Source organism: Melozone crissalis, unplaced genomic scaffold (assembly GCF_028551555.1).
Source record: "Melozone crissalis strain CALT ecotype California unplaced genomic scaffold, PUWL_Pcris_2 ptg000016l_1, whole genome shotgun sequence".
Lineage (NCBI taxonomy): Eukaryota > Metazoa > Chordata > Aves > Passeriformes > Passerellidae > Melozone > Melozone crissalis.
Window position 1 is genome coordinate 42,934,001 of NW_026535794.1, and position 17,138 is coordinate 42,951,138.

Genomic DNA, 17,138 nt, shown 5'->3' on the forward strand with positions numbered 1-17,138 from the left:
GACCAGGTAATGAATACGTAGTTTTACCACACTGACAGAAGATATCCAGGTCTGAGTTGTGCAAGCCCCTGTCTAACTTCTAAAGCAGCAAAAGTTATCTGCAACTTCCAGGGCAGCAGCAAGCTGCATTTGGACTACAAAGTGCCAGTTGAGTAGCACTGAGCTACAGCAGCCACAATATTCTCGTTAGTCGTGTCTTTTATGAGGAACATCTTGCCACCATTCTCTGCGTCTTGCTGTGATGACAAACTGCAATGCCAAGTAACTGTGATGGTAACTGCAATGTTATTTGTGTATTACAGTGCTTTTCTAAAGGCCAGTGCTCAACTGTGCTAAATATACAAAATCCCAATGCTACCACCTGAATTTGCCCATTTTTCATCCCCAGAAGAATTAATTTACTCTGCAAATGTTTCCATGCATTTGCAAAATACCCAACTACAATAACATGAACTTATCACAAGTGTCTATGTCTTACTGTAGCCTACACAGCACTTCACATTTTGTAGAGATGCCAAGCAGTTAAAATAGAACCTGCCCTCCTCTGAAAGAGGATTTCTGTTTATTTAATGATCCAATTTCTGTTGATGGTGGTAGAGCAAAAGGAAGAGTAGTACCAGAAGTACACAGCTCTTTCTCATCTGTGGTTATCAACTTTTAAATACTGATGGAGCTCATGGTAGCACACCACTGCTCTAGACAGAACTGTGATCTAAAGTAGCACAGCCATTGATTTAAGAAATGAACTTTATGTCCAACAACAAGCCTCTCACTTTGATTGGAACAAATTTTAATTAAGTATGAAAAAACTATGGGAAATTACAAGCAACAGAACTTGTCATTATCTAACTCATTCAGCTTTTTGACAAGCCCTGGGAACATATGATCATTGCCCAATATTCCTCTTGCATCATTTTAACTACAGCATTAAACACAAAAGGAAATGAGAGACCTAAATTAACTAGGCTCTTTTCAAGTGTGCAAACTTTCAAGTGACATCACAAAGGGCAGATTAATCCTCAACTAGCTGAAACAGTTGTTTTCAAAAAGCAAGCTTTTCTATTCTCTTTATTAAGCATAAAACTGAATAAAGACTTGCCCTAAATATTTCAGTTGTTTGTTGAAAGAAAATGTAAGTAATCTTCCTTTATATACTCATTCTAATATTATTCATAAGAGATCCAAAAAGCCACATTTGTGGCAAACTCTTTGGCCAAAAAAACCCCATCATACACCCTGATCAGTTTTAGTTCCAATAATTTTTGCAATAATTTTGCATAAATAAGAACAGGCATGGGGTTTTAAAAACACAATGAATGCAAAGGTACTTTAATATGCACAGAGTGTAAGCAGGGGAATCCATTTCAATTTGTCATTTTAGTAAACTGAGTTAGATTTCAAGTGGTCAGATGCTCACAAGGGGGCATGACCATGTCACTGCACTTGGGAAAGCACGACCTCCTTTGTACTAAGGAATAAGTTTTTAGATTGGTTCAGCTGTAATGTAATTTCATCCTAAGTGGTGGAAGGATCTTTGCCATTGGCAGTCACTATTATTGCAATATTAATAGCCCCATTCAGCCAACAGCTGAATGAGCTCACAGCACTCCACCACTATTTCAAGCTATACATACACACCTTGCACATTACTGGCATCAGAATGTAACTGATGAAATTTCTTTCTTGAAAATTTCTATTTTTGAATTTATACATACTCCTAGCCCACAAGTAGAATCTCATCCTAGCATGAAAGTTTATCTTTCAAGTTTAAGAAAGGTTTGCAGAAGCTCATTTCTCAGTTACATAATCACAATTTTAGTGATAGATTTCCTAAACCTACATTTAAGATTCCTTTTGGGGGAAAGAGGGCTTTAAAAAAGGCCCTATTTTCCCCCCCCCCGCCATGATCTTTGTATTTAAAATACATAAATCATATTTAGAAAATTTGTATAGTGTATCTTACCTTTTTACCCACAGTTAGAAAAGGAAACTCCAGACCCTTCAAGGTCATCATCTTATTGGAATCTTAATAGTAAATTCTGGTATTTTTACTCTGGTAACTGACAGTACTTCAGAGAGATTTCATAGTGCATTACAAAGTGATGAAAAATATGCCACTAAAATGTTAGGATACAAGCACTGCAATTGCTCAACTAGGATAGAAGTTTGAAGCATCCAGTGGCTGAGACAGCATACTGGGGAATAAGTAAGCAAGAACTAACCATGGAGGGATATTTAAATATTCTCAGAAATAGAAGATAACTGGCATCCTTAGTTATAAGTTAAATAGTTAAATTTTTTCCTAATTTTTCTACTGTTCACATCAATCATATTAATGTGATACACACCATATTAACCAGACCTCTCTCTCTCTGAATCCATTCAAAATTTTTCTTTTAGCACTATTCAGAAGTTTACCTCCCTAACTGCTTACAAAGTCCTCTAACAAACATTATTACATTTATCATTAAGAGGTCCAAAGCATGATTTGTTAACTATATAATTCAGTCTGGACCATCTGGTCATAATGCTCCTAATTGCCCTTCCCCCATTAATCTCCACACACCTCCTTTTTCCAAGCATCTTCAACTGGGCAGCAATATCAAAATCTAATTTTCTGCTCACCCTCCAAAATTTGACTGCTATTCCATTTTTAAAGAAATAATTCATATAAGACATTGTATAACTTGTAATTAACAAATGCACTTTTCTATCTAGTTTTGAAGGCCACTGCTGCCAGTTACACTCATCCTTCAGGAAATTCTCAAAAGGAGATAAGAGAACACAGAAAAACTCAGGAGTTAGGAGCTCTAGTTTGCCTCTAATAAAACCAGAACCAACTCATCTGAATCATCTGACTCCAAACAGAAATCATTTTGTAAAGTACCATTGTAGCATCAACATCAATTTGCAAACCCAGAGATAACAAAGATCCAAAATTCCTAATTAAAGCACACTTGGGAAAGTACTTTCAAGTCTGGAAAACCCAGAGTACAATACCTGTTCAAAGACAGAAGCCACAAAGTGCTATTCAAATGTTTAGGCAAAGAACCTAAATATTTTACCTAACAGCTAAAAATATTTATGTTTAAAAATAATGCAAGAATTGTAGTTCAGCATTGTGCCTGTCAGCACACAAAATTAGCTGATTGTTCACCTCAGGAAAATTAGCAAAAACCTGGACAACTCTGCCTTAATTTAAGCCATCACTACAGTCACTACTATAAAACATAACAAAACACACAGAGCCATGTACAGAGTCCTAATGGGTGCTGTAACACCCTTGAAAGTATCAGATAAAAACAAGAGGCATGTTGGCTACCAGAGGATATTCTTGGAGCACCATTTGCAATTATATGTGCCTACACCTGCTGGGGAAGTGAGCTGTACCTCAACTAACAGATTTAGGCAATCTCTATGACTGCAGGACAATATTCAGTGACCCCATCAATGTTTACAGCTATTCTAAAAAGACTCTAAATTACTTCTACTACAATAAGCAGTAGACCTAAGAGAGACAGCAAGAGAATTACATGTAGCAGTGTACCCTGCACACTCCACTTTGCAGCTAGAAACATGTAGACTCATTTACACATTACTATTTCTTTTACACAATCAGGAGCAACTGAGAACTCATCCACTACTTTTGGTTCTCAGACAATGAAAGGCAGATGTGGGATAGAGGGAGTTGAGGCTTTCTCTAACCTAACTCCCTGTCTCCTCCTTTGATAGCTGAGTTAGTACTTGGTACACAGGGCTTCCCACCACCTTGCAGCAGAACATGTAAGCAGCCTGGGCTCAAAATGCTATTCTTACATGGCTAAATTGAGCAAAGAAAGTCACTCGTGGCTGGGTGCAAGGGAGTGTGGGGTCTTGTCAAAAATAAATTTGAAACAGGCAACTTTTCAGAAAATATGATGGGTTCTCTCTAACACAGTATTTACAAATATACTCATTGCATCCACATTATTATTAATTTTTAAAAAATAATTACAATCTATACAATACCACCATTTCATACAAAAATATTTTAAAGCATATTTGAGAATGTTTGAGTATCTCCTCCAAACAGAGCTGCTCCAGCATGACCTCATCCACAGCTCATTGAGGTTATATTGCTTCTTGCCAATTAGCTGCCTTCCATATTTGGCATTATCTTGAAATAGAACACAGAGGTACAAGATAATGGTATTTTTGTTTATAGATTACTGGTTGAATTCAAAGCAGACATACATACCCACTGCTGGTGCATCATATTCATCCCCAAGTAAAATTTCAGGAGCAGAATAGGCAAGAGATCCACAGCTTGTGGTGAGCTTCTTTCCAGGCTGAAATTTGTTGCTGAAGCCAAAATCAGTCAATTTCACAAGTCCTTGTTTTTCAAAGAAAACCACATTCTCTGGTTTTAAGTCTCTATGAACTACATGCAGTTTATGGCAGTAGGATATAGCATGAACTATTTGAGCAAAGTATTTTTTTGCCAGATCCTCATTGAGACCTTCCTCGTGTTTCATGATGTAATCAAACATATCTCCGCCATCCCCTAGCTCTAAGATGAGATAAAGCTTTGTCTGGGTGTCAATCACTTCGTACAGCCGCACAATGTTGGGGTGCTGCACTAATTTCATGCACCTGACTTCCTGAAAGAGATGTCCAGTGGCAAGAGTGTCCAGTTTGGTCTTGTCAATGACTTTTACTGCTACTTTTTCACCTGTAAAGACATGCCGAGCAAGTTTGACCACAGCAAAATGGCCTCTGCCCAAAGTTTTATCCAAGTCATACAATCCTGCAATTTTTCCATCATATCCTCGTTTGAAGCCTGCCATTCTGTTTCAGAAGATGAAATAATATTTAAGCTCTTTGGAAACGTGGTATTTTCATATAAGAGTATCTGATGCAAATAAATAGTCCATAATCACTGTCAAGCATACCTAAAAGCAAAGAGACAAGATTACATACTTGTATAAAAGTAAGCAAAATGATTATCCTGTAATTACCCCAGGTTACATTAGCACATTACTACAGATTATTTATGAAATCATCTTCAGAAATTTTTGCAAAGGATTTAGTAAGGCAGGCTGTGCTAACTTGCAGATTTCTGACATCACATTATCAGTATGCTTGAAGAAAGTGAGTTTTAACACTTCAATAATGAAAACTTGTCACAAATTCAGTGGCCTTCATTGTCTTGAGTCAGAAACTTTTCAAGCAGCACTTGAACTCAATGTTATAAAGACTGTTAAAACTGGCAAAGCTGAAATCTGTAACTTTTCCAGATACACTATAAAACAGCTGGGCAGCACAGAATATCAAGAGGAACATACTTAACACATCCCTTTTTTGGCACATCCCTTCATATTGCACATGAAACAGCTTAAATACAAAGTTCTGATGGCATGACTTGGGACTTTTACCTCCCCCTTTTTAACAGCTTTCTGTTTAGTAAAGTGACATACAATACTTAATTGTGTTACTCTAATTAGCTTAAGCATTATCAATCAATACTGTAATTACAGCAAGGGAACAAAGCTTTGAAGGCTGAAATGAAACATTTGGGTTGGATGCACTCAGTGGTAAATAAAATTTGTTGTTAAATATTTTGACTGAAGTTACACAAACTGGTGATAAAAAGTTTGGAGGTAGGCTGCATATGCTCATCAGGCCTGGGAATGAGTGAGGAGAAGGGGAAGAAGAGTTCAGCTTTTGTGTAGTGAATTCCTGCTAACCAGGTATTTGGCATTTAAGCAAACAAGACCAAACTTTCAAAATATTCATATTCAAAGCTAGTTTTGAAGGTTTAATGTCCCATTGTCTTTTTTTGTTTTTCTACATACAAAACCTACCGGAATTTTTTCCTGTATTGTTAACTTAGATTGAGGTTTAAAAAAAAACTGTAGCTATCTAAAAGCTAACCATTTCTCCAACTTTGAGTACAAAGCATTTAGAAATATGAAAATTAGATGGCTCATTGCCAACTCTAAAATACAGAAAAAACAGCTCTTTAGAATATATTTTCAGTTTCAAAACTGAACTTCAAAAAGAAAAACTTTGAAAAGGAAGCTGGCAACCAAACAGCCCCTTACATTAGTTATTCTCAAGTTGAAATATAAGCATTAGATTAAAAACACTCCCTGCTAAACAAGTTATTTCACAGACAGTGAAACTAATGAACCTGGTTTCATATGAATTCAATTACAAGGTTGGGGGTCCTATGAGGATTCTGTGATGTTTAACAAGCTCACCTTACTGCTTCTCTCAGCTGGAGCCATGGTACAACCTCTTCTCTATCCAGCTGTCTGCTTCCACAAAACCCATAGAATTCAGTTTGAGACCTCCACGCCTGTAAAATTTGAATGAAATCAATTAAGTTCCAAAACGTCATAACCCAGACAAGGAATAGGGTTAAGTACAACAAGCATTAATACAATAACACACAAAGTAAACATTGAGGTTTTGGGTTTTGTGTTTCTTTAAAGATACTCATCAAGCTTCAACAAACTTCACTGGGTTTTGTGTTGCTGTATGCACCCTTTTATTCTGCTACTAAGCACTATGCTTCACATGCTCTTTCAAAAACCACTCCACTAGAAGATGTTTGGCATATCTGCTTCCCAACACTTCACAAACTGCTCATCTTACAGAGTTTCCCCTACCATTCCCATGTAACAACATCCCATCCTTATTCGAAAAAGCACAAAACTGAATTAAAGCAAGCTACATTAAGCTAAATGCCCACTCTCCTTCCTGGTAGGAACTATTACAGAATGCAGAGGGAACAACATAATACAATGGCAAATACAACAATAAACAATAAAACTCTCCTTATCTTTCAGAGACTCAAAAACTTCTTTACATCTGAGAGCAGTGGGTTTGTGTTTAATAGCACTTGATGGATTCTACCCCACCCCTCCCTGTGAAACTGGGCAGGTGCTTTATTAAAGCATGTGAATTTTTAGCATCAAGAACATACTGCAGCAGAGCTGAATAACTTAACTATGTGCTGTGAGAAGAACCACTTCCACTTGTTTGTTTTTAATCTCTTGATAATTTGTGCATCTTCTCATTCACCATCTGTTCCAAAACAAGAACCATCATACTCTATTTACCTTGCCTCAAGCAACTCAGAATTAGTTTCCTCCCTTCCTAGCTTCAACTCAATTTTGTTCTAATCCTAGTCTATAAATCCTTTTGCAGAGGTTATTCCACAGGCTTTAGCATTCCTCTCACCCATCTCTACTCATTTTCTGGTTTGTTCTATTCTACTTTCTTAGGCCATTTTGAGGGTTTTTTCACTACTACTGCACACTAACAATGCTTCCAAGCAATACTTTGCCTTATAGTTGTGTAATGTTCCATCATACTGACCTAACCCCAAAATGAACACTAATGAAAACCAGTCCATGTACATACATAAACCACCTAATCTTAGCCTGTATGAAGCAGAAGGGGATATATTAATCAGCTGTGCCCCATATGGTCGTGCAACTCCAGAGTCTCACTCCTGAAGAGATTGCCAGCATTTAAAAAAACCCAACAACAATAAAAAAACCCCCCACACAAACATGCTTTATAGTGCTGCTGTCTCCACAGCATCCTAATCTGACTCCTAACTGCTTCTAGATTAAAGAAATTAAAGGGAACTGGAGCACACAAATTAAAGACAGCTTGTCTGAATTCAACTGCAACACTCAGCAGTAAGGAAAGATTTATGTTCATTACTTTGTTCACTTGGCACATTCTCAAACATCATTGTACAAGCTCAACAAGTGATTTAACTTTAAATCACAGAATACACATAAAAATCAACCTGTCAACAGAATTCCAGCAAAACCCAGTTACATTTAAGCAATGGAGAAATATATCAGAGAGTAATCAATAGGATAAGAGCTTACTGAAATGGAAGATAAACTATGTTTACTAATGTTGCAGCCCCATTAGCTGTGACGAAATTAATGCAAATTCATTAACAGTTTAACTTAAAGTCTCCACAATAACAGACCAACTAACCCTTAACTGTAGTTTTAAAATAAATCTGCATAGATGAAGCTCCCCCCGCTAAATACAGAGATCTCAGATGTAACACATGGTTGGAAAGTACAAAAGTTTAGAATTGTTCAGTAGTAGGAAGTGGATGCAAAAAATGTCACGGTGTATATAGATACAAGCCTTGGTTACAATTTAAATATGCTATCTAAAGGAGCACAGTTGCCATACCAATACATTTCAGAGCAGTTTCTTTTTCTCAGTTTCTCTTCAGGCTAAGAAAGTAGAATTTTGACAGTACTTAAGGATCCACTATTTCAAGCTAGAGCCTCTTTGAGCCCCTTTGTTGTTGTCTCCTTAGTTACAACAGTACAACTTCTGGGGCTGACTACAGATGAAACCACACAAGCCTCTAGTTTTGCCATTACCCTCCAAAACAGGATTACTTTTAATGATGGATCATTTTGGTGATCCAGTTTACAGTGTGATCTCTTGAACATTTTCCCAAGTGAAGCAATTCCAACTAAAGCAGACAACAAGCAAAATTTCCACCAGCCACTTGTTAACAGCAAGCCAAATGACAGCCTGCAAAAAAGCATTTAAGACAGCTATATCACAGAAAATATTTACCTGTCTTTTCATTCACATTATGTTAAAACCCTGATAAGTTCATTTTTCAGCATTAGTTTGCTTTTTCTAGTTGGTGAGTTAACTAACCATTAGCAGCGCTTAATCCACGTGGCTAATTATGGTTCTAAAAATGCATTTTTCCCTAATTATATCAGAACTCAGCTACGCCCCCAATACTCATTTTATGCAGTGTAGACATTTACCAGTAAATAAATTCAGAACAGATCCTTCTTTCCACAGAAGCTCATATACCTATCCCACAAAACACTGCAAACAGCCCCTAATGGAGATCTGCAGGAGCTGTTTTGTAATATCACATGCATCCTATTAAAAAGCTTAGCAACAGCATTGTGATTCAACCATCTTTAAAAGATGGATGAATAGATCTGTTTAGAAAAAGGAGCATGTTTCAGACACTAGTTTTTCTTTAAGCAATTCACCCTATTCAAAAAGTTTCATTAGATTACACACTGCATGTAAGACCAGCCTAGTTCATCTTACCCTAATGTGTGTATTAGCTTACTTTAGAAAATGAAGCTTCACGGTCCCATTTAAACAAAATGTTGAAAAACTATCAATGCAAAGACTTCCCTGCATCATCAGTCCAACAGACATAAAAGCTGAAGTAATCTTCACTGGGACTTGTCTGTCCACAGACAGCTAACCATTCCTGTCTCCCTTCACGATAAATGGAGATTCAGTCAACACAGATAAGAGTCTGTGATAAAACAAATTGCACCCTAAAGCAGATAGCCTAAGAGATCAGATGAATCATTTTGTAAAAGCACATGCTTTCATTTTCTGTAACAGGAGTTTAGAATGGATGCTTCAGTGGATGAACACATTATACACATCCACCAGATAAAGTTTTACCCTGCTTCTCCTTTTGCTCTCTTATGTCTCAGATAAGTAACAGCATCTACACCAATTATTTATTTACTATATAATTGTATGTTGATGGTAAGACTTATGTTGATTGTGTTCCTAGAAACACTAAATACAAAATCTGACATACACAGAATGTGGAGATTCAGAAGCAATTTTTCTTTCACTCTGAAAATAATTCGTACAAATCATAGGAATCTGAGAGCAATCTGAATAACATATTAACTCAGTAAAACAAACTGCAAGTATAATTTTTTATATTTTTTTCCAATATTTCCTCCCAATTTTTATCTGCCATCCTAATGTAAGATGTCTTTACAGGGTAATCTATGAACCTTTAAAAACAGCCTGTCTTGTTACTATGTGACCCACTACTTGCACTGTTACAGCTTTACTTATGTACCAACCTGCTTTCCCCCAGAGGACTTTTTATCACATTTCTTTTGGTATAAGGGAGCACCAATGCACTAGAAGCAGGCAAAAGGCATTGCCAGAGTGACATGTGAAAAACACACACTCAATGCATATCACATGGCCTGAAAACTTGTCATTATGCAACTCCTCCAGCGTATTTCCAACTTCTGAAGCTCCTAGTACCCAGTATTTCTTGAGTATTCAAGACTCACTATGGGAGTCAGTATCCCAGGAAAGTGTATTCTCCTTCTGTTTGCATACAGGTGTCATGATCCAGCAGAGCCCTTCTTCCTCCACGTTCCTATGGCCTTCACAACTACCACTCAAAGGTACTCAAAGAAACCATGGCAATCTACACTCACCCTACAGCCAAACATTTTGTACATGCAGCGTTTTTGGGGGGGCAGAGGAAAGCAATTCACAGAGGCAGCAGTGTTACAACTCAGCCGGTATATATTCAATGGCTTCTAAAGCTTTATTTTCTACTTTATGTGACTGCACCACAGCACACACACATATCTTCCCATTCACTGATGACAAACCCTATAAACTCTCTTGCTCCCAGTGAGTTCCATGATAAAACACTACAGGAGATTTTTTTCAAGGTGTACATGCACTTCTTTCATTTTCCTGTTAGGCATCAGGGTCCATGTCCAGCCCATACTGTGTTACTGACATGTCAAGATATATCAGGAAACCTCTCTACTCTCTCTCCTATTCAGCACTGACTACCTCTAAAATGATGGAGATCATGATGAAGAGTTATCAAGTAATGCTGTGTTACAAGCATAAAAAGAATTAACCTGCAAAACTTAACTGTACTCCCTAGTTTTAAACAGTCTGTAGAATTTTGCTCTGAAAAGATACAAGAGGCATTAATTGCTGATGAAGTTTGGCCATTCTAAACATTTGGGAAATCCCTAATGAAATGTGTTTCATCATTTTAGAATGTATTGCAGGCATTAGAGCTACTCATGTCTAGACTTAACTCTTCTTAGTATTGAAGAAAAGCAAAATGCCAACAAGAATTCTTCAAATCTAAGGTCCATTATTCAGTAAACAGCCAGCAGCAGAAATATCTGGCAGGTCAATAAACTTGGTAAAACATTGCTCCTGGGCCAACAAAATGTTGGAGGATGGGAAGGGCAGCACTATTACAGATTTGAGAAGAAAAAAGTTACAAACAGAATTTCATAATAGAAAATGATGAGAGCCTGCATGACCTAAGAGCAGGACACTTTGAAGTAGATCAAATGCATGAGAAAAAGAAAATGTAAAAGATACAACGCAGGATTCTGGATATCATCAATTAAAAAACACATTTATTTCTTAGATAAGGAATTCCCAAACTTTCAGATCTACAGATTGCTGTCTACCATCTCTTTTCTTAAGACTAGCGCAGTAACATCTACCACAGACAATATAAGCTTTCCTCTTTTACGCAGTTAAGCTGTGGTAAGTGATCTCCAGAACACTAGCAAAAAGCAAACTAAAATTTGAGAACTGTGTTGTAGAAACTCCACTTAATAGTTGGTATCTGTGTGAGAATCACCCTCCATACAGACAACTTAAAGAAGCCACTGGATCTGAATTGGTCCTTCAAGGCCTCCCCTTTAAAAGTCAAGAATGCCTATTTCCTTTTTCTTTCCAAGCAGGTGAATGAGAAAAACAGAGGCTACGCTGACGTACAGACTCCAAAGCAATAGAAGGACAATAGCAGTAACAGCGAGATGATGATTTTACACTAGACCCAAAGTTATTAAGAGGACAGAGGCACTAAGACTGATGGAACTACGAGCCACTGACAAACCCATCACTGGTAGTTACTGGCACTGGTTCCAATTGTGAAATACGTTAAAAGCCCCAAGTACTTTCACAACCTTGCTGATAATTTGCTGCAGTTCACAAGGTACTTTCCATTTCTAAGAGGAGGTATTACACAAGACAAATACAAGTTGCCCTATAGATTTAAGAACTCAGCAATACCTTTACACCATTTAAAGTCCTCACACAAGCCACAGCTCCAAAAGCAATTAATCTCATGTTGTATCTGTTTTCCTCTTATGCCTTCTCTCAAAGGACAGCCTGTGGCCTTTCATTTTTAAAGAAAAAAAGCAAGAGAGACATTACCCTGTTTACATACCAGAGCAATACAGCACTTAAGCTCTGAAGCTGCTCCTGAAATATTACTGTATAGAAAAATACCAGATCTTCCTGAATAGCCACATTTCATAAATTATCCTCTGCACAGTAGTGTGTGATAACGCTTTTAAAAGTACTTATTCCATGTTTTGTGATATCTGCTAGTACTTTCTTTCTGTATCTGTAAATCAGTTATAAAACTTTGTTCAGACCCTGTGATGTCATAACATATAGAAAAATTAGTTTCAGCTGATAATCTCATGTTTTGCAGTTCCCACTAACAGAAAAAATTTTCATCAACTACCTAAAATTTGTATGGATTTCTTAGTTACAGACATTCATGCATTTAAGCAATCCAGATCTGGTATTTCTGTCAACAATTGTAAAAGCAACAGAGATAACTCATGGTAGTTGAACGCCCTAGCCCAAAATTATACTTTTCCAAGCTTGATAAACAGTGTCCAAGTAGATTTTTGAAGATTTTTAATATTCTAAATCCCATCATTTTTTCTTTTTTTTCTTCTTTTTTCTTCCCCAAAAATAGCTAGGAACATGAACTGATGAAGAAATATTTTGCATATCAGGTGATTCGTGATAGTATCACTATCTTTTAGACAGCACGCTAAATCTTTATATCTAAGAAACTTATTGCAGAAACTTTGCAGAAAGCAGATAACTCTATTTCTCCACCAAACTAAACTCCTTTAGAGAAGCTGCTTCATCTACTCCATGTTCATGAACTCTCAGAATTGTTTCACCTTTTTCCAATGTCTATTTATTAACATTACCACATAATTTTGTCATGCCAGGCAGTGCAGCTAAGACCATTAAGAGGAGCTCTAAACATTCTGCCATTAATCAGTGGACACTTCAGTGTAGCATAACATTTCAATGTTAGCCCTGTTTTAACACCTACATCTTTGTTGTGTAAATTCAGAACCACAAACATGATTTTTCTTCCCATATCAAGGGAGGTGAAAGCATCACACGCCATCTCAAACACAAATGTTCAGATGCAAGTATGTGTGCATACCCTTAGTACCTATTACAAACAACAATAATTGCTATTAAATTTCTTAATATCTTCAAGGTCAAATATCATATAGTTTTGTTTGATTAGCAATAAATCTGGTAACACAAAATTCAAGTTCTGAATTAAGTTGCCACTATGAGACTGGTGTTTTCCATCTAGGATACAAACGGCTTAAATCTTGATAAATATATTGACTCCAACCAACAGTTACTCAGTTTCAATACCTTATTCTCATTTATAGCATCCCAAATTAGTCAGGAACAGCCAGACACCTGAAATCTGCCATGCTTCAAGATGAACTAAGATTATAATAAAGCCTAGGCCATCATCTCTCAACTAAAGTCCAGTCAGTAACTCGTTTTTCTGCTTTCTTCTGCAGAAAAACCCACAATGATACATAAAGAAAGAAAAGAAAACAGGCTGTCAAATACAGTGTAACATTTGTGTCCCAGCACAGTTGTAGAAGATCACTGTAACAGCGGGATTCAGCTTTTCAGAAAGTGAACATGCACTGTTTTATACTTTGCAAGTATAATTTTTTCTCATTAAGTTCTTAACATTGGTGACTCAATCAATTTATGTGTACTAGAACTCTGCCAGGGTGAGTTATCCTAGAGTTGTAAGGGAATATACGTTTTTTTCAAATCCTCTTAAGCTCTTACATAATACTGTTATGTGTATTAAAACAACAGGTACTTTACATTATTATAGCAGCTGTAGCATTCCAGTTAAGTGCTTGAAAATAACGTGACACAGAAGATGGGCAAACCTCAGAGGCTACTAAAGTTAAGAGCTTATAGAATTTAATATTACTATATTCATCATAAACTGCAGCTCAGCTCTATATCCCTGATCTGAACCACTTTTCATTGGTTTCTTATTTTAAGACACAATTATAAACACAACTAAGTAGGATTGGGCAGATGTTCACCAATAAGTTTCACAGCTACAGCATTTCAGTGAAATTTTGAGAATCCAGAAAAGGAAATACATTATTTCACAAGAGACACATTGTGAGGAAAAAATGTAGCTGCACCAGGATACTGTGTCCTTGAAAGCAAGGCAGGCCAAGCAAGACAAAGGTGCTACTTTGGCATTACAGTTGCCAGTGGGATAAAAGGGACAATGATACACTGAAGGTGTACACTGCAAAAGAATTATTCAAGTATGATTCAAAGGCAGTTAGAAGAGACCAGGCTGGTCAGAACAGTGCACAAGATGACTGCTGCAAGTAAAAGAATATCTGCTGTAGCATATTAGCATGCACACCCTTAACACGCTATTTCTTTAAAATAATCAGAAAGCAGACTATTTATTACAGTGCAACCACCCACACCCCATGGCAGTATCAGTTCTCATAGCACAATGATTCAAGGAACACCAGTAACCTGTAGGGTGTCCCGTGCTCAAACTGTACTTTCTTGCTTCTCAGTTGGGTAAAATGACAACAAAAACCATAACACAGTAAGTACATTTAAGATGCAATTCTCCCTTTTCCCTGTTTTTGATGAAAGCCTCAAGTGTGGATCATAAAGATGCTCTTAAAAGAGCCAGATGAATGTGCTGTCTTAGATGCTACCTTGCCTACCAGGCAAAGCTCCAGCAGTCAAGTTAGCTTCCCTTTCCTATCACTTGAAAAAAATATGTCATCATTCTACCACTTTTTTGGTCATTTAGGATACTCAGAAAAATTAAGAGACAAGACTGGACTTTATCCCCCTTAGTTTTTATTATTAAGTCCTCTAATCTGGATGTTGTATGCACTAGAAGTCAAAGGGGCAAACATTAGTCTAAGTAAACATTTTCACATGTTTCACAAGGTAAAATTTGACTGCACTGTTTGGCAAGGATTGCTAGTTTTTATTTGTTTCAGATTCCTTTGAAGGATCAGCAATAACACAAAAACACCCACGAGCCAATTTCCCACTATCTGTGATATATCTGCCAAAAAAGTCCCAGGATTCCTTAACTCAGTTTCTAATGGTACACGCCTTAAAAAAAAATGCTTAACTGCAACACAATAAACATTTGCTAGTAAACACTTCTATACAGATTTCACTTTGCAGAGATTTGTTAAACTGGTCCTTCCCCAGAGCCTGAAGATCCAAATATATCCATAATAAACAACTCCAAAAAAGCAGCAGATATGACTAAGTAGCGACTGCACTACAGAGGGCAGGCGTAAGCATATTTGCATGCACTTCATTCATGCTAGATGGCTGAAAATCATACAATACGCTTCAGCTGCTCCAGGAACTGTAATGGTACCACCAAAGAAACGACTGCTTTGCCCTCATCTACTATCTGCTCACTCACAACAAGCTCTTGGAAGTGAGATGATCAAGAAGAAACTATTTATGAATAAGCAAAAATCCAAAGCGTGTATCCCATATAAAGGTTTCTCCTTCACAGGTATACTACCATCTCCTCCCAATAAAAATATCCAACCTGAAAATAGGTCACTTTTGTCACCAACCATCCTCTGGCCAATACAGGGGGTTTTGCCCTAGTGGATGATCTCCAACACTTTACTCAGTCTACTGAGTAAAACCCTACTTACTAAAAAAAAATAAAAAAATAAAAAAACCCAAACCAAAACAAATAAAACCAACCACATGTATCTGCCCTTCAACTATTACCACGACTGCACATCAACTATTTTTAAAAGTCATCTTCCACTAATTTAAGCACCTGGGCGCAAAACTCACCTGACAATAAGCACAAAGACCTCTGTGCAGGACCTTGCTAGTTTTTCTACCAATTTCTACACTAATCTCTAGGCAGTGAATCGAACGTAGTGAGTGCGCTGACAGCAGCACGGCACGTACTGACAAAGAACGAGGGATACTTCCAGCCTCTGTCAGGAGGGGCACGCTCCAGCCCTGGGCACAAGGAGACCAAGGCAAACCTGTTGGCTACGCACCGGATTCCGAAGGGCGAGATGCACCGTCATTCCCCTAAAACGCACCCGCGGCCGGACCCGAGGCTCTCGCCTGGCTTGTTTATTTTATTTTCCCCTTCCCGGCAGCAGAGCACACGCGGCGGGGCCGGCGCGGGCAGCAGCAGCAGCGGGGGAGTGGCGGAGGGGCCGGTGTCACCGCGGTCACACGCGCGGGGCCGGTGTCACCGCGGTCACACGGGGCCGTGCCGCACGGACACTCCGCCGCGCCGGGGGCACGCACGGCAGGCTCCCGGCCGGCCGCCGTCCCTGCGGAACACCTGCATCCCGGGAGCCCGCTGTCCCCGCAGGAACAGCCGCGTCCGGGGAGCCCATCGTCCCCGCAGGAACACCCGCATTCCGGGACCCGCCGATCCCGCATGAACACCCGCATCCCGGGAGCGCGTCGTGCCCGCAGAAACAACCGCTTCTCCCCTCCCTTCCCCGAGCCCTCCCCTCCAGCCCCGCCGGCACCGACACACCGACCTTCGGTGGCGGCCGGGAAACGTCCCCTCACCGCCTCCACCTCCCCCTGGGCCGAGGCCGCCATTGGGCTCGGCCGGCTCCGGGAGGGGGAGGAAGGAACCCACCACACCCCATCGGCCCAGCCCGAGCCGAACGCGGCCCAACCCCGCCGGCAACTTACTGCCCGCAGCGGCGGCAGCGGCGGCGTCTCCTCGGGGCGCCGCGCCCCGCGCCGCCCCCTGCATGGGCAGCGCCCGCTGCGACTGCCCTCGGGAGCGGCGGCGGGGACGGGGAGCTCCGCGGGGAGGGAAGGAGGGACAGAGGAGGGGACGGAGAGGGTCCAAGAGCCCAGCGGGGAAGGCTGGCGGGGCTGCGGCGGGTGGCGCCCCTCGCCCGCGCTGCGCTCGGACGGGACCGGGCACCGCAGCCGCTCCCGCTGCGCCTCCGAGCCGCGACTGACAACAACGGCCGCGGCTCGCGCGGGGCCGCGAGGGGCGGGGCGGGGCCAACGCTCGCCCGCGCGCAGCCGCGCCTGCGCCGCGCGGCGGGAGGGGAGGGGAGGCCGCGCGCCGAGCGCAGCCGCGGCGGGGGCAAATGGCGGTGGCGGGGCCGCCCAGCGGATGGGCGGTCTGAAGGGAGCGGGACCGC

The 17,138-nt window shown here is 39.8% G+C and overlaps 1 protein-coding gene across 1 annotated transcript in view; it reads right to left on the reverse strand.

Annotated features, from left to right (window-relative positions):
- The window catches only part of SNRK (SNF related kinase), a 39,803-nt gene extending 22,927 nt beyond the window's left edge, over positions 1-16,876 (reverse strand). The window contains exons 1-3 of the mRNA XM_054274303.1: positions 16,672-16,876; positions 6,243-6,340; positions 4,238-4,931 (exon numbers count right to left, since the gene is read on the reverse strand). Coding sequence (XP_054130278.1) covers positions 4,238-4,826 — 589 coding nt within the window. The 5' untranslated portion in view covers positions 4,827-4,931; positions 6,243-6,340; positions 16,672-16,876. The remainder of the gene's footprint in view (positions 1-4,237; positions 4,932-6,242; positions 6,341-16,671) is intronic.
- Between the last annotated feature and the right edge of the window lie 262 nt (positions 16,877-17,138).